This window comes from Anomaloglossus baeobatrachus, chromosome 6 (genome assembly GCF_048569485.1).
Source record: "Anomaloglossus baeobatrachus isolate aAnoBae1 chromosome 6, aAnoBae1.hap1, whole genome shotgun sequence".
NCBI lineage: Eukaryota > Metazoa > Chordata > Amphibia > Anura > Aromobatidae > Anomaloglossus > Anomaloglossus baeobatrachus.
Genome location: NC_134358.1, coordinates 450,666,584 through 450,690,942, shown reverse-complemented (window position 1 = coordinate 450,690,942; position 24,359 = coordinate 450,666,584). Strand labels below are relative to the sequence as shown.

The window sequence follows — 24,359 nt, the reverse complement described above, 5'->3', positions numbered from 1 at the left end:
CTGAGGTAAAATCTGTATTCAGTGACTTTCCCATTACTGAGCTAGAAGATAGCAGTTGTCATTGTTCAAATTCTATGATGGAGGAGCTATAGGCAGCAGGAAGAGCTAGGGGCAGTGGGAGAGACTATATTTAGTGGGAGGAGCTATATGCAGAGGGAGGAGCTAGAAGCATAGCTCCACCCCTTCTACATAGAATATCATCCGTAAAAACTGACATATATCCTATCTCAGTAATGCATGGGAATGTCTTCACTGAATTTGAGGTTGTACTTGGCCTTAGTAATCTAGGGAGCCCAAAAGGTCTCATAGCCCCATATGAGGAATTTACAGATTTTACACTCGTTCCCAAAAGTTTGAAGTTACACCTCCAAAAATAACTCAGCACTTAGGCCGAGGCCACATGGAGGACTACTACGATCCTCGCATGACACTCAGCTCCCACTGGCAGCACACCGGGAGCCGAGTGTCATGCGAGTGTCACTGTGATTGAGGTCCGATCTTGCGAATGGACCACAGCTACAGGGGGGCGGGCCGGCACTGAGGAGGGGTGGGCCGGCACTGAGGAGGGGTGGGCCGGCTCTGAGTAAGGAAGGGAGGGATTTATGTCCCTCTCTCCTCTGTTGCTGGCTATTGCCGTTCTCGCCCTGCACTCGCATTACACCAGTGTACTGCGAGTGCAAAGCGATTTTTCTCTCGCCCCATAGACTTGAATGGGTGTGAGAGAAACATGGACGCATTGCACACGCAGCATGCTGCGACTATTTTCTCGGTCCGATTAGGGCTGAGAAAATAATCGCTCATGGGTGCTGGCACATAGGTTAATATTGGTCCGAGTGGAATGCGATGTTTTATCACATTCAATTCGCTCCAATTTTCATGCCGTATGTCTTAGGCCTTAAATGTAGTCTACACTTTGAGATTGCATGAGATGACTGAGGCCTGTGATTTTCTGCTGTGGACATGTTGGAAAGGTGCACCAATGCTGGAGCCCTGACAGAAAAACTGTGGGGGGTCAGCGGAGAGGTGGGACTGGAGCAATAGGGGCTTCAACAGTTAAGTAATGAATAGTTTATAATTTTTCAGCATAACATTCCTGTCCATTAGTTTGTTGTATTATTTTTTCAAAAACGGATAACCCTTTAAGATCAGACGAAGTCGCCTTCTTTGACATCATAAACTTATTAAGACAGCCAGATTTTCACTTTCCTCAACCTTTAGTTTTTGTACATTATTTTACAAGCTGAAAACAAAGGCATCTAATTATCATTGCACATTTAACATATACATGACAAATGATGTTACCCGCTTGAAGTGAAAGGGTATTTTCTTGTATTTCTCTTGGGCTCAAATCTTCAGATAAGTAAAGATGTCGAATTCGGCCTGCGGCATTTGCACTTGACAAGCTCCCAATGGAGGAGCGATCAGAAACTAGATACTGTTCCCTGGAAGAATGTAAAAGTGATAGATTACATCTGATGTGATGTTCAGCAAGAGCGTTCACTGACATTATATAACGACTCGCTGACCCATTCTGTGCAGAAGTGAAATGTTAACATTTCTTATTTTCACATTTGAAGAAAGTCAGAATTTCTGAACTGGACTTCGTATGCTTTAGCAAGATTTGGCTACACTAAGTAACCGCTTCAAGTAAACTCAATAATGGTAGAAGAATTGCCACCAAAGGCAAAAATGCAGAAAAGATGATTACTAGTAGTTGAATTTTTAAACACCTTAGCATCCTGATGTCTTTTATTTCCCTTCATCAAGGCTGATATGTAGCATCATCTGCATGAGAACTTATCCCAAGGTTTAGACCCTCAGCATACAATATATTCAAGTTAAAGTGGTTTTCCACTACTATTTGACCCTCCTTCAGACTCTAAAAGCCCCATCACACGCAACGACATATCTAACGATATATCGCCGGGGTCACAGATTCCGTGATGCACATCCGTCATCGTTAGCGACGTCGTTGCGTGTGACACCAACAAACAACCATTAACGATGGTTACTCGAAAATACTCACCAAATCGTCCATCGTTGACATGTCGTTCATTTTCAAAAAATCATTGATTGTTGAGGTCGCAGGTTGTTCTTCGTTCCCGAGGCAGCACACATTACTACGTGTGACACCGCGGGAACGACGAACTACAGCTTACCTGCGGCTTCCGGCAATGAGAAAGGAAGGAGGTGAGCGGGATGTTACAGCGGCTCATCTCCGCCCCTCTACTTCTATTGGGCGGCTGCTTAGTGACACCGCTGTGACGCAACACGAACCGCCCCCTTAGAAAGGAGGTGGTTCGCCGGCAACAGCGACGTCGCTAGGCAGGTAAGTATGTGTGACGGCTCCTAACGATATTGTGCTCCACGGACAGCGATTTGCCCGTGATGCACAAACGACGGGGGCGGGTGCTTTCACCAGCGATATCGCTAGTGATATTGCTGCGTATAAAGCCCCCTTTAATTCATCCTAACAATCGCTTTTCTATTATACAGTTATGACATGCGCTGCTTCTATGAGCGGATCTCTGTAGGGGTGATGGCACCCCTTGTTGAGATGCAGTCACTGCTTCCTGACTGTTACTGCCAATCTGACGGAAAGAGAAGAGCAAATCACTGATGGGGAAAAGATGCCTTCACTTCAAATGCAGAGGTTAGAGCTCCAAAGCATCGTCGGGGTCAGTCTGAACCACACATCGGTAAACTAAGGGCTCATGCGCACGTAAGGCTATGTCCGCACGTTGCTTTTTACCTGCTTTTTACCTGCTTTTTTGCTGCTTTTTCAACTGCAGCGTTTAATGCCAAAATGGTTGTGTTCTGCTTTTCAAGCAAAGTCTATGGGAATTTGGGTTTCTTGTCCGCACTATGCAGTTCAAACTGCAGCCTTTTTGTTGCAGAACTTTGGTCAAAAACTCAGCTTTGCAGTGCAAAACCCAAATGGCAAAAACAATTGACATGTCGTGATCGTGGGGCGCCGATAGGTTGCCATGACAACTGGGGGTCTGCTGAAAAGCCCCCTGCCTGTCATTACAATTCTCCTGTGGAAGCAGCTTCAAGTCCACTGAAGGGACTAACAAATATATTAAAAAGTGGAAAAAAAAGAGGTTTTTAAAAATTTGAAAAAAATACAAAAGTTCAAATCATCCCTTGTTTGCCCTATTAAAAATACTTAAAAAAACCACATATTTGGTATTACTGCATTTGTAAAAGTCAAATCTATCTAAATATAAAATAAATTAATCCGAACAGTAAATGGTGTAACAAGAAATTGTTTTTCAAAAAGCCACAATTATGTTTTTTTTGTCCGCTGCATCATTGCAAAACAATGCAGTAAGAAGTGATCAAAACATCATATGTACCAAAAAATATCAGTAAAAATGTCAGCTAAGGGAAAAAAGCAAGCCCTCAAACAGCCCCATATATCAAATAAGGAAAATGTTTCTGGTCTCGAAAAAAGGTGACATTTTTTTTTTTATTTTACAAATTTCCGAATTTTTCTTCACCACTTACTGTAAATAAAAAAAAGTATACATGTTTGGTATCTGAGTACTCATACTGACCTGTACAATTATATTACCAAGTCAGTTTAACTGTATAGTGAACATGGTAAATTAAATACCTACGGTTGAAAAAAAAAAAAAAAAAATGATGGCTCTTGGAAGAAGGAAAGGAAAAAACGAAAATGTAAATACGGAAAACAGCCTGGTCATGAAGGGGTTAATTGACAAGTACTTCAATATGCTTTCAAATTACAAGCAGCACATTGCAGAACTTGTCAGCTGAGATGTGCCAGCACGCCAAAGCATCAGTGCAAAGGGGAGTGAAGACGACAGTGATCTGTACTCGGGCACCCTGTCAATCATTGAAGGGTAGCTCTGTCCCTATCAGCCATGTGCTCTTCTCATTCCCTCTGAGTCTGGTGCCCAGATGGAAGTCACAGAAAGTAGTGCCTCCATGGAAACTCCTAGAAGTAGCGCAGGTAACAAAAGTATACTAGAAAAGCGATTGTTAAGAAGAATTAGAACATATGCAAAAGATCAAACAGTTACTGGAAAACCTCTTTAATATAAATTTTGACACAGACTGGGGGGATAGCATATGTTGTTATGTTATATACTATACATAGTCGAATATTCTGTTCACGCCTCCTGGTTGTAGCCACTCACCCAAGGTCATACTGTATATATGGTGCTAAAAATATTTTCTTTGTTTTATAAAAATAAAAACAAATCCCTTTGCATGATTTAAAAGTATTTTATAATCTTCGCTAAGTGATTTTTTTTGTGTGTGTTATTTCAGACTCTGGGAGCATAAGGAATATCCGCACACACTACAAACTTCTTTCTGGGCACAGTGTACATTAATAGGCACTATGATATGATTTATCAAAGTTTTTTTATACCAGAAATATGAACTCTAAAGTTTTGAAAAGTTGCAACATTTTTGCATAATGTGAGGCTGGGCATAATTTTTCATGCCATTTTTGGCCTGCTCTAACAAAGTGGGCACACCTGGTAGCGGGACAGGCAACCACACTTGTCAAAGCCTAACGAGCGGCGTTCCTTATGCCACAAATTTTGCTCTCGTCCTCGATGGCAATAAGATTTGTGGTGAGGCACACAAGGAGGCACATGCCTCGTCTAATTCATCTTATAATTTAATTTTATATTCATGGGGCTCAAAGCATTCCTTTTATAATCAATCAACACAGTATTGATTTTATATTCATAGGTCATAGGGTACAGTGTATTAGTTTTATATTCGGAAAGCACAGTATCATAATTGTAAATTCAGGGGGCACAGAGTGATAATTTTCGATTCAGGTAGTATGATGTATTCATCCTATATCGATGGAGTATAATACTTTTATATTGAGGGGGCACAGTATCATAATTGTATATTCAGGGGGCACAGAATAGTTATTTTATTTTCAGGAGGCAGATTATATTGTTTTGCAATCAGTGTGTAACAGTACAATAGTTGTACAATCAAGAGGCACTTTCTATTAATTTTATATTCAGGGGTCACAGGGTATTAATTCAACAGGAACGTGATCTTAATGTAATAGTCACGGGGCACAGTTGCTTTATTCAGGGGTTCTGATGAAGAAGAACTGAAAGTCAGGCCGCAGATTCAAGTTTTCTACTAAGAAGAAGCTAACCCTGGTGTAACACAGAAAAGGTAAACTATTCTCTTTTTTCAACCTTAATATACAATGTTGGCACTAACAATGAATTCTAAGTATGCAAATGTGTTTCATAATAATTAGTAAATCAAATTATTTGGTTGGGGTCCCCCCAAGACACATTTTTCTTTCCCCTCCCCAAGTGTGCTCCAAAACTAAAATGGTTGGGAAATACTAACAGGGCTTGAAGAGTAACTGCACTTTCTCAAAACTCTTGTCCGAGAAACATGTCAAAAGATTTGATCAGTAGAGTTCGAGATGCTAAGACATTAAAATAAATTAAAACAAAAAAAAAAATGTCCTCCAAAACAGCAGATTGGAAGTCTATGAGCTATTCCTAGTCTCAGGGAAGAGCACTTCCACCCCTTAGTCAAAGTTTTGTGAATGTGCAGTTCCACTATGTCGGCTCTCCTAACATGCACATCCACACTTTCGGCAATTTGTAATTTCTAGAACAAATGGTTATACCCTTTCAAAATATGAAGTAGCTGTTTGATTCCTCCCCATGTCCGAATTTCCACACTTATTTCTGGGTCTTCACAGATCTGAACTAATATCCAGACAACGCTCCATAGAAGTTTTAGGTGGTCAGAGTGAAGCAAACTAAGCAAAGTGGGAATACCATCATAAATCTTCACTTGTTCCTTCACGTCAGACTCTGAACATAGAAGACGAAGGAGCTCTGCGGAAAGCCTGCAGATTAAACAAACATAATCATCATGACTTGAATTTAATTACTTCTTCCATGTCCTCAAAACTAGAATTAATACTACACTATAGGTAGTGTTTTCATTCCTAGATATTGTATATTTTACTGATACGTTGAAAAATATGAATGGGAAAAAAAATAAATTATGGTGTACTTCATCTGAGAGCACCATGATGTACACCAAGAGATTCTGAAACTAACCATGTTAAACTTAGACTACTGGGTGCAGCTGTTCTCACACAATCAAAGAATTTAGATCCAGGAATACACCAGAGCTGATTGAGCTTCCCACCCACACCAGAAAAGAGATTGTGTCCATCATAGACGGGGGCATGCTGGACAACATGGCACATGCAATCAGTCACTGCAATGTTAATCCCCAAGTGATAAACAGTTTAGATTAAGTAAACAATAGCTCACACACAGATAAGAGAAGCACAGTTGTTTTTACTTTTTTAACCCTTGCAGCATGCTGCCCTCAGCTTACATTTCAAAATCCTGCTGACAGATTCCCTTTAAAGGGAATCTGTCAGCAGGTCTTTGCTTCCTCATCTAAGAGCAGCATTATGTAAGCAAAAAGATTCTGAATTTAATGATGTATCACTTAGATTAGTGGATGCAGCCATTCTGACACAGTGAAAGATTTCAGATTTTGCATGTAGCAGAGCTCTCGGAACTGCCCTCGCCCACACAAGGCTTTCATTGTACATTTTCATAGACAAAAGCTGCTAATCACAAAGTGGGGCGGAGTCAGACTACAGCTTACAGGCTCCTCAGACCCACTAATGATGAAACTAAGAGGCTTAAACTAACATTGCAGGTAAACAAAAGCAGACTTTGAAATAAGAGATGGCTGGCTGTAAACTTCATGTTAACTCTTACAGCATGCTGGCTTCAAATTACATAGCAAAAATGTCCTGACAGACTCCCTTTCAGTTCTGAGAGCCCTGCAGGTCACCTGCTCTTCTGCTACATATTTTGACTACCAATGATGATAAAAGACTGGTGATGAGGAGAAGACATCAGGCAGGATACACTGTCTTTTATGGCAGAACCCAAATCCGGCTTCAACAAACAATATTTTGATGAAACAGCCCTTTGCAAACAGAGGCCTCTGGTGCTAAAATAGCACTTTCAACGCTTTCCACAACAGCCTCATGAAGCACCAAGCAGTCTCACACAGATGGTCATGAACATTCCAAAGCAGAATGCAGCTCTAACGATGATGATTTAAGAGAGTACTGGCTCTTTAAGACTCATCAGAACTGCAAGAGATTGTAAAAACTGTTCAGTGGGGTTACAGAGTGTCAGACCCCTATAGATAGGTCATCCATATATTCTGGCCAGACAGCCCTTCAAGAGTATCAAGTTTAGAAACTGATTCTTAAAGATCAAATTTAGACAAAAGATCATTCTTCTTGGCAACCTCACTTCAAATTGTCACTACTAGGCAGAATTTAGTCAGTTTCGTTGATAAAAATGTATGCTCCATGAGTAGGAAAATAAGAGGTTATTATCAGAATGTCGATGAGATCTGTTGGGCTTTTCTGAGCCCTTCATCCAAGATTATCCTTAGCTTATATAATGTCTTAACATTCTCCCAAAATTTAACATGAATTCAAAACATTTTACTTCAAACTATACAACCTAAAAAAAGGGAGAAAATCAGAGCCAATATTGGTTACCACTGAATTGAAGGTCTGTGAGGCCATGGACTGCCCTTTTCAGCCTAATGAAGTTGTGTCTATTGTAAAAACTTGAACAACTAGAGAAATATGGTTTGTCTACTGGAATCTGGGATCTCTCTTAAACCACTCTTCCCACCCTACCCATGACTTCCTATAATTTAAGTTTCCAGACCTTGATGGCACACAGCAATAGAACTCAAACGTATGCAAGAGCCCAATGGATTTCGCAATTATGGTCCCATCTCTATAATCAACCTAGATATAAAAATATAATCAAATATGATTGCAACCCTTGCTCCTTTCACCAACCAGGTTGGGTTTGTTTTGGGAATGGACAACACAATTAAAGCAGTTCCTGTAATTCCTTATACCAAGAAGTGTAATTCCTTTGTCTTCTAACCATAAATGTAAAAAAGACATTTAAATTGGTTAGTTAAGAGTTCATGCAGCACCTGTTCCTTGAGTGTCTTGGGATAAGTCTTAATCTCCTTTCTGGTATTATACCTCTGTATAATCACACAACAGCTCAGGTTAAGGTCAATGGAAACTTGACTAGAACTTTTTCACTAGGTAACTGTAGAGATGGGAGGAAGAGGGGGTCTCTTTTTCCTTGCACGTGGCTTTAGCTTCATGTTTGAACCCCTGTATCAGAAACTATAATTTTTGGAATCGTGCATAAATGTTTCCTTTGTATGCAGACAATTTTCTGTTTCGTGTTTACTAACCTATGGTCTCTTTGCCACTGATACACTCTGCATTTTAAGAATACGGGGCATTAAAGGGTACCTATCACTATATTTCTTAATATAAACTGAAGCCACCTTTAATGACACTTTTACAACAGTAAATCCCCCCACAAAGCATGGTCTGGTCTCATGAGTGTCACTGGTCTTGCTCAGCACCTCCTCTATCACCGCATTCGCCATCCTACTGCCCTGCTTCATGTGGATGATGGATCTTACATCATCTAAAAGGCTCCACTTAGTTTGCTCCTGCACAGGCGCAGTTCTCTTTGCCCTACTGAGGACAACACAAAGTACTATAATGGGCATGTGCCATCTGAGGACAAAAAGTGCTGATGACTTGGAAGTAAAGCATTATAGCACTTTGCTCTGCTCTCAGAAGAGCAGAGCGAAGTACTCCTGTGCAGTAGTGAGACTGTTGGTGCTATGAAGACATCTTCCACAAGAAGCAAAGGAAGAGGACGGCGACTGCTCAGACAGAAGAGACACTGCGCAAGACCAACAACACCTACGGGACTGGACCACATCGTATTGGGGGATTAAAAAAGTCATTTTTTTGGGATAGCAGGATTTCAGGAGCTTAAATAGCTTGCAGCCCTGTCCAGGTTAGACAGCAGGAAGCAAACACACAAAAGTTAACTCCCGAGATCCCAGCCTAGACAGTACCATACATCCAACAGAACACAGGACTAGTGTTGTCACTCTATATTGCCTGCAACAAAAGTACTGTACAGCAAGGCTACAGAAGAAGAGACAGCCAAGGCAAGCACCGACACAAATGTCACACATTTGTTATAAACTCTTGCACTAGATTGTCCTTGACTTCTCATGTGATGACAATGTCTAACGGAATTTACAGCAATTAATCCTGTCTGTTGAATATGTCCAAGGACTTTGTTATTGATGTATGTTTTCTCATGGTGGATATTACTAAAGAATTGACTGGAATTTGCTTGTAACATCAAGTATGGAACACTCTTGAAAGAAGGCCAAGTGCAAAGCCACAATTTTAATAAAGAATGACAGCTCCAAAACTTCACACATAATTAAGGTGTAACCTTATCATCTTTTCATTCTTGGTTTTATATTGCACAGAATATTTAAAAATATTTTGAGAATCTTTTTGAACTATAGGGATCTTTAAAACTAACTAAACAAAAGGGCAAAGTATAGTGAATAAAAGTAACAAATAGATTGATAAATGGTATTTAAATAAACAACAGAGAAACACAGCAGACAACCTTTAATTTAAAACAGATCTGTAACAAGATTTTACAATATAATCTTCATCCAATACATGAATCTGTTAAGAGTTGATGAGACTGGTGTCGTTACTTTGAAAATCCATGTGAGAATTCTCTTTGAAAGTTGTCAAGTCTGATAGCAAATACTTCTGTGTTTACGTGTCACGGTTGTCAGGTGTAGCAAGTGTGGCGGGGTGAGTTCAGACCTACGTGAGTCTAAAGCACAAAAAAAATGCAAGAAAAGGGAGCACCGGGAACCCAAAAACAACGAGAGGCCCTGGAACTAGTGAGAGGGGTAGGTGGGCACCTCCTAACCTCACCTGCAACTGTCCCTTCTCTCCTTACCAGTCCCTATACAGTTTCCACAACTATCGCCGAACATGAACCTAGGAACCTAAAAAAGGCCCTATAGTAACTCTGACTAGAAAGGAGCAGATGAGGTTCAATAGACCTCACCGCTGCACTAACAACACACCAGGGAAGTAAAGACAAACAAGGGGAGAAAACAAGCAAAAGGGTATAGCCTGAAAACAGGAACTTGACTTGCAGAACCTTCTTCACAGATGGCCAGGACACAAATGAGTTTGTATCTTCAGCAGGGATTGCTGGGATACACTACTAGTTAAAGCTGAAGGGCGTGACTACTTAGTGAATGCAGCTGATCACTAAGCAAGGAACTGCTTTGGAAATGCTGCAGTAGCACAATTGGCACTTAACCACTTCCGTGCCAAGAGAAATGAAACCCATTTAAATGAAAAGAGCCAGATGAGAGGCTCCAGTCCAAAGGCTGTCACTAGTCTCAACATGCAAGGACACGATCGTGACATTACGCTCTAAGATTATAGAATTATTCTGACATGGATAAGTAAGTACAATAGTCTCATCAGGTCTAGGAGATCTACTTTTTTCATGTATGAAATTTGTGTTATAAAACTCGAGTGACAGGTCTCATGACAACTAAAGCCAACTGAGTGTGGAAAGATATGAAAGAAAATGACACCTGATTTCAGGATGTTGAAATTAATCAACTAATAGTACTGAGGAAAGCAGTCAGCTGCAAAGCAGTTTTCCAGTAGCATTACATCAAACGAATGGGCTACCATTAATTTCAGGAATATTTAGAATCTTTCAAAGCAGAATCTGCTTATTCTGGCTAATGTTAATGGCTATAAAGACCCGAATTTAACCAAAAAATATAAAATTATTAATAGTTTTGTGAATAACTGCCATTGTCAATACAGGGGTTGTCTGATGAAATGGTTTCTTTTCTAGGCATGCATGGTTTTAAAGCAATAAACCAAGGCATACTCACCTTCCAGCACCCCATGGACCCCATTGCAGGCCACACAAGAGGTCTGCGTAACCACTAGAAGAGATGTCTGCTGTAGTCAGAAATTAAATGGACCAATGCAGTCTGCGATCTGCTGAAGCGGTCATGTGACTAGAAGAGGATGGCATCAGAGAAACAGCCCTCTTCTAATCACATGAATGTTGCAGCCAAGCACGGGCTTTAGTGGATCTATTGTTTTGAGGATGGAGCAGGCATCACTTCCACAGCCGCTGCAGATCTTCGAAGCAGCCTGTGCTGGAGCAACAGGGAAGCTGTAAGGTAAATATGCCTCCATTTATGGTTTTAAAGTCATGCATGCTAAAAAAGAAAATTACTTATACGTTGAATAAACTGTTTAAACTTACCTTTTGGACAGCAGATCATACTCCTGGAGTATCATCATCAGACTTTCCACAACACTGAGTTCACTAATTGCAGTTCTGCATTCTGGGCTGAAAAAAAAGAAAAAAAATATTTGTTTTGTGTGCAGGAGAATTTAATGCTACCATATTTACAGTTTAAAATAGGGATGATCAAATACCTCAAATATTCGGCTTCGCGAATATCCGACGAATAGGTCGCCGCTATGCGAATATTCGATGCGCTATGTAAGTCTATAGGAAGCCCGAATAGTTCCGAATAGTTGTTATTCGGGTTTCCCATAGACTTACATTGCGCATCGAATATTCGCAAATAGTCGAATAGCAGCGACCTATTCGCAAAGTCGAATATTTGAGGTATTCGATCATCCCTAATGATTACGTATACACGTGGACACAACTGTTGGTACAGAAATTTTGCCCACACTTATTGTTTGCAAACTGCTCCTTGTGTCTCATGTGTGAAGGCGCCTTCTCCAGATTGCAGATTTCAGCTCCTTCCACAGATGTTCAACAGAAATTAGATCAGGGCTCATAGAAGCCACTTCAGAATAGTTCAATGCATTGCTCTTAGTCATTTTGGGATGTTTTTAGCTGTGTGTTTATGGTGCATTTTGTTCAATTGCAGGAACTTCATTCATACCAGTAACTCACCTCTCGGCCAAACTTGTAAGAGCAAGAAGAGCGCCAAGTAACACGTTAGTGTCTCTAGCAGCAAGGAGTCTCAGAAGGGTCTAAAAATACAAAAATTACAATAGTTGCACGAGTGACTGCCACATTCAGCGCGTGAAGTGATGGTTGTCTTGAAAAACTGGAATCTACGAGCATACAGACAGCTAATAAATTCTGGGCTCCCGCTCTATGAACCTCATCTTTCTTGCTGCACCATATATTTTTAACAATATTTATACAAAGAAGGGTGAATCACCTTTTCCTTCCATCTCAATCAAATTCCTTAACCCTTGCATATCAGCCAGCTTGGCCATTTTTAACGTGCCATTTTTTTTTTTTCATATAAAGCCATATTTCATTAATTTATTCGCCAGAATGTTATTTTTATTAAGCAGGTCAATACGGAACCCCTATTAATGTTAACCTTTTTTCTTTATAACAATTTGGGTTTTTGCAACAGCTATTTCAGTTTCATATATCTAATAACTGATGGACTGAGTAATATTTCTGGATTGAAATGAGGTTTATTGTACTAACAGAAAATGGGCAATCCGCATTTAAACAAAATTTGACCGGTGCAAAAGTATGGGCACCTCAACATAAAAGTGACATTAATATTTTGTAGATCCTCCTTTTGCAAAAATAACAGCCTCTAGTCGCTTCCTGCAGCTTTTAATGAGTTCCTGGATCCTGGATGAAGGTATATTTGACCATTCCTGTTTACAAAACAATTCCAGTTCAGTTAAGTTTGATGGTCGCCGAGCATAGACAGCACGCTTCAAATCATCCCACAGATTTTCAATGATATTCAGGTCTGGGGACTGGGATGGCCATTCCAGAACATTGTAATTGTTCCTCTGCATGAATGCCTGAGTAGATTTGGAGCGGTGTTTTGGATAATTGTCTTGCTGAAATATCCATCCCCTGCGTAACTTCAACTTCATCACTGATTCTTGCACATTATTGTCAAGAATCTGCTGATACTGAGTTGAATCCATGCGACCCTCAACTTTAACAAGATTCCCAGTGCCGGCATTGGCCACACAGCCCCAATGCATTATGGAACCTCCACCAAATTTTACTGTGGGTAGCAAGTGCTTTTCTTGGATGCCGTGTTTTTTTGCCTCCATGCATAACGCCTTTTTCTATGACCAAACAACTCAATCTTTGTTTCATCAGTCCACAGGACCTTCTTCCAAAATGTATCTGGCTTGTCCAAATGTGCTTTTGGATACCTCAGGCGACTGTTTGTGGCGTGCTTGCAGAAACGGCTTCTTTCGCATCACTCTCCCATACAGCTTCTCCTTGTGCAACGTGCGCTGTATTGTTGACCGATGCACATTGACACCATCTGCAGCAAGATGAAGCTGCAGGTGTTTGGAAGTGGTCTGTGGATTGTCCTTGACTGTTCTTACCATTCTTCTTCTCTGTCTTTCTGATATTTTACTTGGCCTGCCACTTCTGGGCTTAACAAGAACTGTACCTGTGTTCTTCCATTTCCTTTCTATGTTCCTCACAGTGGAAACTGACAGTTTAAATCTCTGAGACAACTTTTGTATCCTTCCCCTGAACAACTATGTTGAATAATCTTTGTTTTCAGATCATTTGAGAGTTGTTTTGAGGAGCCCATGATGCCACTCCGCATAGGAGAACAACTTGCAAGTGGCCACCTTAAATACCTTTTCTCATGATTGTATACACCTGCCTATGAAGTTCAAAGCTCAATGAGGTTACAAAAACAAATTAAGTGCTTTAGTAAGTCAGTAAAAAGTAGTTAGGAGTGTTCAAATCAAGAAATTGATAAGGGTGCCCATACTTTTGCACCGGTCAAATTTTGTTTAAATGCAGATTGCACATTTTCTGTTAGTACAATAAACCTCATTTCAATCCAGAAATATTACTCAGTCCATCAGTTATTAGATATATGAAACTGAAATAGCTATTGCAAAAACCCAAATTGGTATAAAGAAAAAAGGTTAACATTAATAGGGGTGCCCAAACTTTTTCATATGACTGTACTTTAGTTTGACCACTCTTTTTAAATTCATTTTCTTTGTAAGCGGCGTGAATAAAAAATAATCTGAAATTGATTTTAAATTTAATTTTTTTAAGGAGTCCACAGTGCACTACAATTAGCATGTTAAAGGGGCTCTTTCAGCAGGTTTCCACAATGTAATCTGGAGACAGCATGCTGCAATAGTTAAAACAGACAGTTCACCCCTGCATCTGATATCTCACAGTCTTTTTTCTTTACCTGTAATGTTAGCTTAAGCCTGTTATCCTTATCATTAGAGGGTCTCAGCAGTATGTGAGCTCTAGTCCGACTCCACCCTCTTTGTAATTAGCTGCTTCTGTTTATGGCAATGTGCACTGAAAGATTGGTGTTGGCGGGTGCAGCTCTCCCAGTACTGCTACATGCAAAATCTAAAATCTTTCAAATGTGTCAGAACGGCTGCACACAGAAATATAAGTGCTACATCGTTGAACTCAGGGCCTCTTTACCAACATCATGCTACTCACAGATGAGGTAGCAAAAACCTGCTGACAGATTCCCTTTAACTTTATGCTGCGGGTCAATACAATTACGGTGACGCCGAATATACCATAATTTTTTTTTATGTTTTACTACTTTTGCTCAAAAAATTAAACTACAAAAAAATAAAAATTTGGTTTCAGCATTTTCATAACAACTTGTACTATAAAACTATACTATTATTTATCCCGCATAGTGAATGCCATAAAACAAAATAGGACAACTAAGTCAGAGTTGCTGATTTTATCATCTGGCCTCACAAAAACTAAAATATAAATTAAACAAAATGTAATTTGTATCCTAAAAGTATAGTTTGTTATGCAAAAAAACAACCCTTATACAGCTCTGCACTCACAAAAATCAAAAATAAGGAAGGTATTTTATTACATTTGTATAAAAACTTGCATTTTGTTGTTTTCATATTAGCTATTCTTCTGACACTTAAAACATTTTCTTTACCATACGTCATAGTCTCATGTTCTGCAGAGATCACATATGTAGCTATATCTTTATCATCGAGGAAGGAGAAAAAAATTGAGTTTTATAAGGCCTTGCGTAACCAAAGACAGAGCGCACCCAATAATATATATAAATATTTTTTATTAGAAAAATTGAATAAATAGGGGCACTGTCATATAAGGTGAAAACATAAAATTGTGTAAGCACTTGTTCCAACTTTAAACATAGGATACTGTTTTTTTAACCCTATATGCCCTGGTGGGCTGTCTCCATATTGATTTTTTGGGCTATTTATTATACCTTGTATGTTGGAATGCACTTTTTCTATACAATATGATGCTGTTGAGGTCCTAGTATGGGACACCTCTGATTCTTTGTATTCCAAACCACTGTCATAATTTTATGTTTTCACCTTATATGACAGTGCCCCTATTTATTCAATTTTTCTAATAAAAAACATTTATATATATTATTGGGTGCGCTCTGTCTTTGACTATGCAAGGCCTCATAAAACTCAATTTTTTCTCCTTCCTCAATTGTAACGTTATATTGAGTGGCCATTCATATTTGGTTGGATTTCCATCTGTTATCCCTTTTAATTATTTAATATATCTTAATCATCGCACACAGAATAAGAATGGAAGAATGGAAAAATGGCAGAACTGGTCAGCGGACACTAATTAATATACAGGGCTCCCATACAAAGCTTCATTTTCAACTGATCAGTTGTGGTGTCAGGTGTTGGAACCCACTAATCTCATATATCTGACCTATCTTATGGCTAGGTAATTACTGTGTGCATGTACAGTGCCTTGCAAAAGTATTCGGCCCACTTTAATTTTTTTAAACTTTTCCCACATTTCAGGCTTCAAACATAAAGATAAAAAATGTAATGTAACAACAAGTGGGACACAATTGTGAAGTAGAACGAAATTTATTGCTTATTTTAAATTTTTGTATAAAACAATAATTTGAAAATTGGGGCGTGCAATATTATTCGGCCCTTTTACTTTCAGTGCAGCAAACTCAATCGAGAAGTTTATTGAGGATGTCTGAATAATCCAATGTTGTCCTAAATGACTGACGATGATAAATATAATCCACCTGTGTGTAATCATGTCTCCGTATAAATGCACCTTCTCTATGATAGTCTCAGTGTTCTGTTAAAAGCGCAGAGAGCATCATGAAGACCAAAGAACACAACAGGCAGGTCCGTGATACTGTTGTGGAGAAGTTTGAAGCCGAATTTGGTTACAAAAAGATTTCCACAACTTTAAACATCCAAAGAAGCACTGTGCAAGCGATCATATTGAAATGGAAGAAGTATCATACCACTACAAATCTACCAAGACCCGGCCGTCCTTCCAAACTTTCTTCTCAAACAAGGAGAAGACTGGTCAGCAAAGACCATGCAGCCAAGAGGACCATAATCACTCTGGATGAACTGCAGAGATCTACAGCTGAGGTGGGAGAGTCTGTCCATAGAACAACAATCAGTCGTACACTACACAAATCTGGCCTTTTTGGAAGAGTGGCAGGAAGAAAGCAATTTTTCAAAGATATCCATAAAAATTGTTGTTTAAAGTTTGCCACAAGTCACCTGGGAGACACACCAAACAGGTGGAAGAAGGTGCTCTGGTCAAATGAAACCAAAATCAAACTTTTTGGGTACAATGCAAAACGATATGTTTGGCATAAAAGCAAACACAGCTCATCCCCCTGAACACACCATCCCCACTGTCAAACATGGTGGTGGCAGCATCATGGTTTGGGCCTGCTTTTCTTCAGCAGGGACAGGAAAGATGGTTAAAATTGATGGGAAGATGGATGGAGCCAAATACATGACCATTCTTGAAGAAAACCTGTTGGAGACAGCAAAAGACCTGAGACTGAGACGGAGATTTGTCTTCCAACAAATCAATGATCCCAAACATAAAGCAAAATCTACAATGGAATGGTTCACAAATAAACGTATACAGGTGTTAGAATGGCCAATTCAAAGTCCAGACCTGAATCCAATCGAGAATCTGTGGAAAGAGCTGAAAACTGCTGTTCACAAACGCTCTACATCCAACTTCACTCAGCTCGAGGTATTTGCAAAGGAAGAATAGGCAAGCATTTCAGTCTCTCGATGTGCAAAACTGATAGACACATACCTCAAGCGACTTGCAGCTGTAATCGCAGCAAAAGGTGGCGCTACAAAGTATTAACTTAAAGAAGCCGAATAATATTGCACGTCCCACTTTTCAGTTTATTATTTTTTATAAAAGTTTAAAATAAGCAATACATTTTGTTCAACTTCACAATTGTGTCCCACTTGTTGTTGATTCTTCACCATAAAATTATTTTTTTTTTATTTTTATGTTTGAAGCCTGAAATATGGGAAAAGGTTGAAAAATTCAAAGGGGTCGAACACTTTCGCAAGGCACTGTATGACCCCATGCTGTAATGTCTGTATACTCTCTTTTGCGTCCTCACCTGGAGATGTGGTTTGATGAGACCATGTATTGTATAGTCAGACACATCCATTACACAGTACTTAGCAGGGACACATATATAAGATTATCTCAGCACAGGAACATTTTTTTTAAAACAGATCCAATTGTGGAAATTATTATTATTCCAAGATCTATTGATTAAAAATAACTTTAAAATTAACTTTGTTTGTGGGAAAAAAGCCCTTTAAGCTCTGGTGTGATAGATAATACTTGATAGCAGCTGCCCTGTCTATACGTCTTCCTCACTTTGCTCCTCCCTTCTATATAGCTGTCTGGCTGTACGATACAGGTAGACCGTCACTCAAAAAAAGAAGCGATCATTATCGGTCCTCCGCAATAGTACAGGCACACAGCTGCCTAGGCAAATGCTGTCTGTCTTCCTCATGAAGAGTTTGATTTGCTTTCAGAGCATACAGTTTTGTTCTGTACAATTGTCTGCCTATGGCCAAGAACTAGTAATGAGCTCTTCTTGTTCTACATAACTGTTGGCTTGTACTACACAGCCAGAAAGCGATATAGAACTACACTGTGCGAGTGGGGCAGGTGACAGTAAAGGCAGACAGCCACGTACGTAGGACAAGCCTCTCCGAGCAGTGGTAGGAGATCTACTCACAGAGGGTTATGTGTGCTCCTCTCCGCACACATAACCCATGTACTTCAGAGAGAATACTTCAGAGAGAACGTGTGCACATGCTCGACCAGAACAGAAGCTGTTGCTGTTCGAGCTATATCGTTGGCAGACTGTAATAAGAAAAGGATGAAATTCTGAAAATGAACTGTATTTGAAAAGTTTATTATTTTCCTTAAAGCTTTTACACAGAATACATTCACTATAGTGGTAAAATCCCTTAAAACCAACCATAGCCCTATTATGTTTTATTGATCATCGTTAGAGATGAAGAACCCCGAACAGTAAAATTGGGTGTTCGTACCAAACATGGACTTTACAAAAGATTCTGTGTTCGAGTTCAGAGTTCGGGTGCTTTACGTATGCAAACCACTCGAGCGACCATCAATGTGCTTGGATACGCTCGATGCTCAGATCAGTACGAGACGCTTGCAGTGTTTGAAATCTGGAGGTAAAATCAGAGTTATCGGATGTAGTGTGTACAAAAAAAAATTAAAAACCCCAGCCACCCTTCCCCAGAAGTGCTCTGTTTATGGCTAGCTGCATGTGGGTGGAGACTCAAACTACCTAATTAAAGATTTCCAGGTCAAGTCCGGGTCCAGAACAGAACTTTATCTAAAGTCCTTCTGACCCCGCTGCACCGAACTTCAACGGGTCCGCTCATCTCTAATCATCACTTCTAAATGTCAATTAAAAATCATCTCTTACTTTGTGCGCTCCACTTTGTATCACCCACTCTCTTTGATCTTTAGCAGCAGCAATTTTTTGAAAGATATCTGTAAGATAAAAATATTCTGCTGTGATTTCAAAAATTACACATATTGAGTTCAATCCTCATTAAATTGTGACAATGGGCTTCATGATTTAAGATGAGCGGAACAATGCATGTATTATAGGTTCCTTAGACAGTCAATATGAATCTGCAGATCTTTTTAACCATTGTACGACCACCAAATACATAATCATCTATACAAGGTGTCATTATCACTTGGTCTCGGCAATACTGATTGGCTGTGAGAAGGTAACAGAAATTCTCCTCCTTATGGGTCACTCACATGAATATATAAATCAGATGAGTTCAATCCAATAAAAAAAGGATAGAACTTGGATCAATGTTATTCACTGAGGCAGAGCAGATATGTATTTTTTTTCTCAACTGTATTCAGAAAAGTTGGACAATTTTTTTCTCACTTGTCATCCATATGCTGTCCTTGTACAATCTGTTTTTTTTTCTCAGCAGCTTAAATAATTTACAGGAGCATTGACAGCGTCCTATGCTACAGAATAGTAATGTATCAGTAAAAATCATATGTCATACTGTGGCATCTATCGCACCCATAGACTTAAATGAGTGAGTCTTGTCCAACTTACCCATTAAATCACAGCATGCTCCAATTTCTTTCTTATGTTGAATCGGTATGAGAAAAAAAAAAGGTTGATCGGCACTGCCCAATTAATAACATTGGTCCGAGAGCTATCTGATAAAAAATCAGAGAGCACATGTCCGATTTACATGCTAGCGTGACCTTGGCCAGGAAGCTAAGTACTTTGTGCAGCCCCTCAAAGTCAGCATTGTACATCGTGTTTGAAGGGTGGTATATAACTTGTTATTTAAATAACTTTTACCTCTATTTTTTTTAATTGGAAACCCCCTGTAAGAATCATAAGATCGCTTTAAATCGACTAGCTAATTTTTTAGATATCTTCCTCAAAGATTTAAAGACGACCTGTCACCAGGTCAAAAGTGACCAGCTCTTACTCTTATTTTATTCTTGCTGTTCCCTTGAGAATTTGTATTTTTTTATCTTTTAAATCCGGTAAATATATGTGAGCTTTTTATTTAGAGATAAGTTTTATGGTGTTTACTACAGGGGTGTTGATCATAAAGTAAAAATGCAGAGTAGCCTAAAGATATGCCCAGGGGTGTATCTAGGAGGGGGATGAGGGGCATCTCTGGTGGTCTGAGATGTCTCCCTGGCAGCTGCAGTTTGCCATCCCCGGAGTGAGATTTGGCCGGTCTCTAAGAAAATATGTAACGCCAGCTCGCAGCATTCAATCGTACTTACGCCTGGTAACGCCATCATATGGCCACTCATATGTGATTTTCATTTTTACGGTCACGTGACATCTTGCTTTTCTTACTGCTTCTCTCAATGAATCAGGGCCTGTACTATTCTGAACGATGAGAGAATTAGGAAGAGCAGCTGTAAGTCTGCAAATCACATATGAGCGGTCACATGACGATTACTCAAACCATTTGAGTGGGGATGGAGGCGAGCTGAATTCTTGTCCTGACTGCCGGAAAACCTAGATCCTGTCAGCGCCATCCTCTTGGTAAAGACCATAAAAATTAGCATATTGAGTGCGCTAAACCAAAAAATCCATACCTCTGGAACAATGTCAGATTTAAAAAAAAAACAAACAAACAACAAAGACAGGAACATTGGGAATGAAATAAGAGCTAAAACTTGCTCTTTTGTCCCGGTGAAAGGCCCCCTTTAATTCAGTCTACCACCAGATTGCTTCTCAGAAGCTCTGGAACAGATCACTACTCGGAACAGAATCTTTTAAAACACCAAAACACTGGTGTGAAACCTTTGAAAATTCGCAACATTTTAGTGTAACTACCCGTTATTAAAATATATTGTGACTTTTGGCATTTTCAACTTTGATAAAATGGGCCGGCAAAATGGACTTAGCTGTGGAGCAGACGGGCCAGATGTGAAGCGGCCACATGCTCCCTTGACTTGGATTTCTGATGTGGTGCATGGGCACATGCCAATCTGGAGTGGTGCAATGTTTATTAAGTGGCATGCACCTCTTAACGAATTTGGCACCTTCTACTCAAGAAACACTGGTATAGCACAACCATGCCCTACGCCAACATTGATTAATCGGCCACTATGACATGCCTCACATTTCTTATTTACAACACTACTGATACATTTCTGGAGATCTGGACAGACACTTTGGATATGCCCTCATAATCTCCCGCCTCGACTACTACAACCTCCTGCTCAGTGGCCTCCCTTCCAACAATCTTGCACACCTCCAAACTATCCTAAAATCTGCAACCTGCTTAATCCACCTCTCCCCTCGCTATTCCCCAGCCTCGCCACTCTGCCAATCCTTTCACTGGCTTCCCATTGCCCAAAGACTCTAGTTCAAAACATTAACCATGACATAAAAAGCTATCCACAACCTGTCTCCTCCTTACATCTGTGACCTTATCTCCTGGTACCTACCTGTACGCCACCTCAGATCCACACAAAATCTCCTTCTCTACTCCTCTCTTATCTCCTCTTCCCACAATCGCGTACAAGATTTCTCCTGTGCCTCCCCCATACTCTGTAATGCTCTACCTCAGCACATCAGACTCTCCCCTACCGTGGAAAGCTTCAAGAGGAACCTGAAGACCCATCTCTTCCAACAAGCCTACAACCTACAATAATGCTCAGCGGCCTCAAAACATTTTTTGGAAGTGCATCAGAGGGATCTGGCCAACTGCTCAACTGCTCTATTCAGGTCATTGAAAGAGTTAACCTTCCAAGGAGAATAGGAGATCATAGGAGACTATTGTTAGGTCATGAGACATGGTGGATTCATTTACTTGGCACAAGATCACCAAATGATATGAATATCAGACATGATATGAATTATTTATATAATTAATTATTTTGATGCAAATTTTATGATAATAATTAAAATGTGATATGAATATAATGGTGAATCCATGCTGAGAGAGACAGCTTTGGTGGGTGGAACGGATTCCCTACCTCCATTCCTGGTGCAGGTGAGAAGTGGTAGTAATTAGCTTATAAGACGCCTAGACTAGTTGGAGAGTTACACACATCGAGAAAGGACACAATGTCCGAAACATGTCTGTGTGTACACAGACTCTAGGGTTCTCGGGGATGCTTGTTTTCTGATTTTATCCATCATGTACCAGTTATTGTGTTTTTTTTAAAAAGGATATGAATTAAAATTGATTTTAGAGGAACGGACGCTGGATATTTTTTCTTTATAATACAACCCACAATAGCCCTCAGTCCAGTAGACCACTGCACAACCAGCTCTGTCCTCACCTATTGTACCATCACCCATCCCCTGTAGACTGTGAGCCCTCGCGAGCAGGGTCCTCTCTCTTCCTGTACCAGTCTGTTTTGTATTGTTAATGTTTGTTGTACTTGTTTTTATGTATACCCTTTTCACTTGTAAAGCACCATGAAATAAATGGTGTTATTATTATAATAATAATAATAATAATAATATGGCATCAATATTCATCTGTGATATTTATCTCCTTGTGTCAAATTCATTTTTCACTGTCCATCCCATGGGAAATTTATGCAGAATACTCTCTTGTGCACTTGTTTGGGGTTTTTTGTAAGAAAAAAAATAACAAAAAGTATAATTTATACTTACAAGTCATATTGACCAGCTTGTCAACATTAAATTCATCTTCACCAGATGAAAGGTACGTATTACATGTTGTCTGCATGTACTAAAAATAAAAATGAGTTATTCCATAAATGTCCAGCAGATGGCAGAACAGCATTAGAATTGATGCAATACAGCTGCAAAAGTAGAAACTGATGGATGAGATTAGCCGGAGTTTATTTTGTATGATTTAAAACCACAAAATTGATGTTTAACAGCTGTTTTTAGCAAGAAATTGGCACATAATTCACACATGCAGCTTATAAAATGAGACACGACTTAATTCATGTAATTATTTTTTGTCCCTTAACTGAGCATTCTTTGTCGATGAGGCAATTATAGACTAAATTTAGGCAACCGAAGAATTATTACAGTGTAATTTTTGGTTCACATCATGTTGGAGCTATACATAGGAGGGAAATGTTGGGAATAATCTCCAGTGTACACCTCCAACACATGCCAATGCGATGTTATATAATGGCATCTCAACTATTGGCCATAATGGTACTTTAAAACATGAGTAAACTGCACAGAATAGCTGTAAAAAAAAGGAGGCATAGTGACAAATACTCCATGAGACACAAAACAAAAGCACACTAATCTAGCCTTTATTGGGGCATATCTGGGTGAAACGTAAAATATGTGGCCAAATAAGACCTACCCCAAAAAAAAGCCCTACCGCATTTTTCTGGGCTGAAAATAATATAAGACACTGTCTTATCTTTGGGGAAACATTTAATTAGTGGCAACGGAAATGGGAGGCAACTCATGGAGTGGTGGGGTGGTGTTGATGGGTGTCAGGTGTTCTCCAAGAATCACACATCCATCTAGTGCTGCCAATTTTGTTAACAACTCCAATTTTTGTAACATAGATGCATATATCATAAACAGTATCCTATGGAGAAATTCATAGATTCAGGTGAACATGCTGGAGAATGTCTATTTCTGCTGCTGCCTCTGCCTAGCTCCTTCTTCCTCCTAAATATCTTCTCTCCAGAATCTGCAAATCGAGATTCTGGTTTGTCTTTTATCCTAAGTCATATGGCAAAGCTTGTGGTCAATATTGACATTTATGATTGCTACTTTCATTAGGTAGCTCCAGAGTTCAAGTCCTCTTCCTCTCTGAAGAGACAATTTGCTTATTCTCTCTGACACAACTATAGGAAGAAAATGTAATCTGATCTCTCAGTCAGCGAACAACCTGTTTTCACTGAAGACAGATTTGAGCAATAAATTCAGAAAAGTGGAGTCTGATAAGTGGGGAGACAGAGATATGATGACAAAGTTGTTTTATCCTCACTTGTACTATTGATATTAGTAAATTATTAAATTATTTAAAAAGATATCGATACAAAAAAAAATTGAGTACCTGTGCAAGAATATCAACTCCATTAATTTGATGAAGGAGTCCCTAATAAACAAAAAAAGTTAGATAATAATAATAATAATGATAAATTGCATGTAATAACAACCGTTAATTAATGAATGGCAAGTATAAACTTACTTTTAAATTGAGGATACAAAGCATAAAATATGACAATACACATGGATAACTAAAAAAAAGTTCTACTTTATGTTCTTAATATCCCAAAAAAAGGTCTTAAAAATACTTGGTTTATGAGTTCTGGGTGCATATTACTAATCCCTGCCTATCTGTCCCTGTATACACTAGCATAGATAAAGAGATCTTTAGAAAAAGTATTTCTAAAGATCTTTTAACGTATGCTAACGAGCGAGGGGACTAGTCCCCTGGGCATTAGTTCACCTCGCTAGTCGGCTCCATGAGCATGTTAGTACACCCCTGTGGGCGTGATAACATGATAATGAATGTGCAGCGTCACAGGATGATC

General features: G+C 39.4%; 1 protein-coding gene across 3 annotated transcripts in view; it reads right to left on the bottom strand.

Annotated features, from left to right (window-relative positions):
* Positions 1–24,359, bottom strand: part of NEK10 (NIMA related kinase 10) — a 368,787-nt gene that overhangs the window by 259,525 nt on the left and 84,903 nt on the right. For all 3 annotated transcript variants that reach the window (XM_075316653.1, XM_075316655.1, XM_075316654.1), the window contains exons 7-13: positions 23,879–23,920; positions 22,495–22,573; positions 18,778–18,845; positions 11,934–12,013; positions 11,265–11,351; positions 5,654–5,878; positions 1,303–1,442 (exon numbers count right to left, since the gene is read on the bottom strand). In XM_075316653.1, coding sequence (XP_075172768.1) covers positions 1,303–1,442; positions 5,654–5,878; positions 11,265–11,351; positions 11,934–12,013; positions 18,778–18,845; positions 22,495–22,573; positions 23,879–23,920 — 721 coding nt within the window. The remainder of the gene's footprint in view (positions 1–1,302; positions 1,443–5,653; positions 5,879–11,264; positions 11,352–11,933; positions 12,014–18,777; positions 18,846–22,494; positions 22,574–23,878; positions 23,921–24,359) is intronic.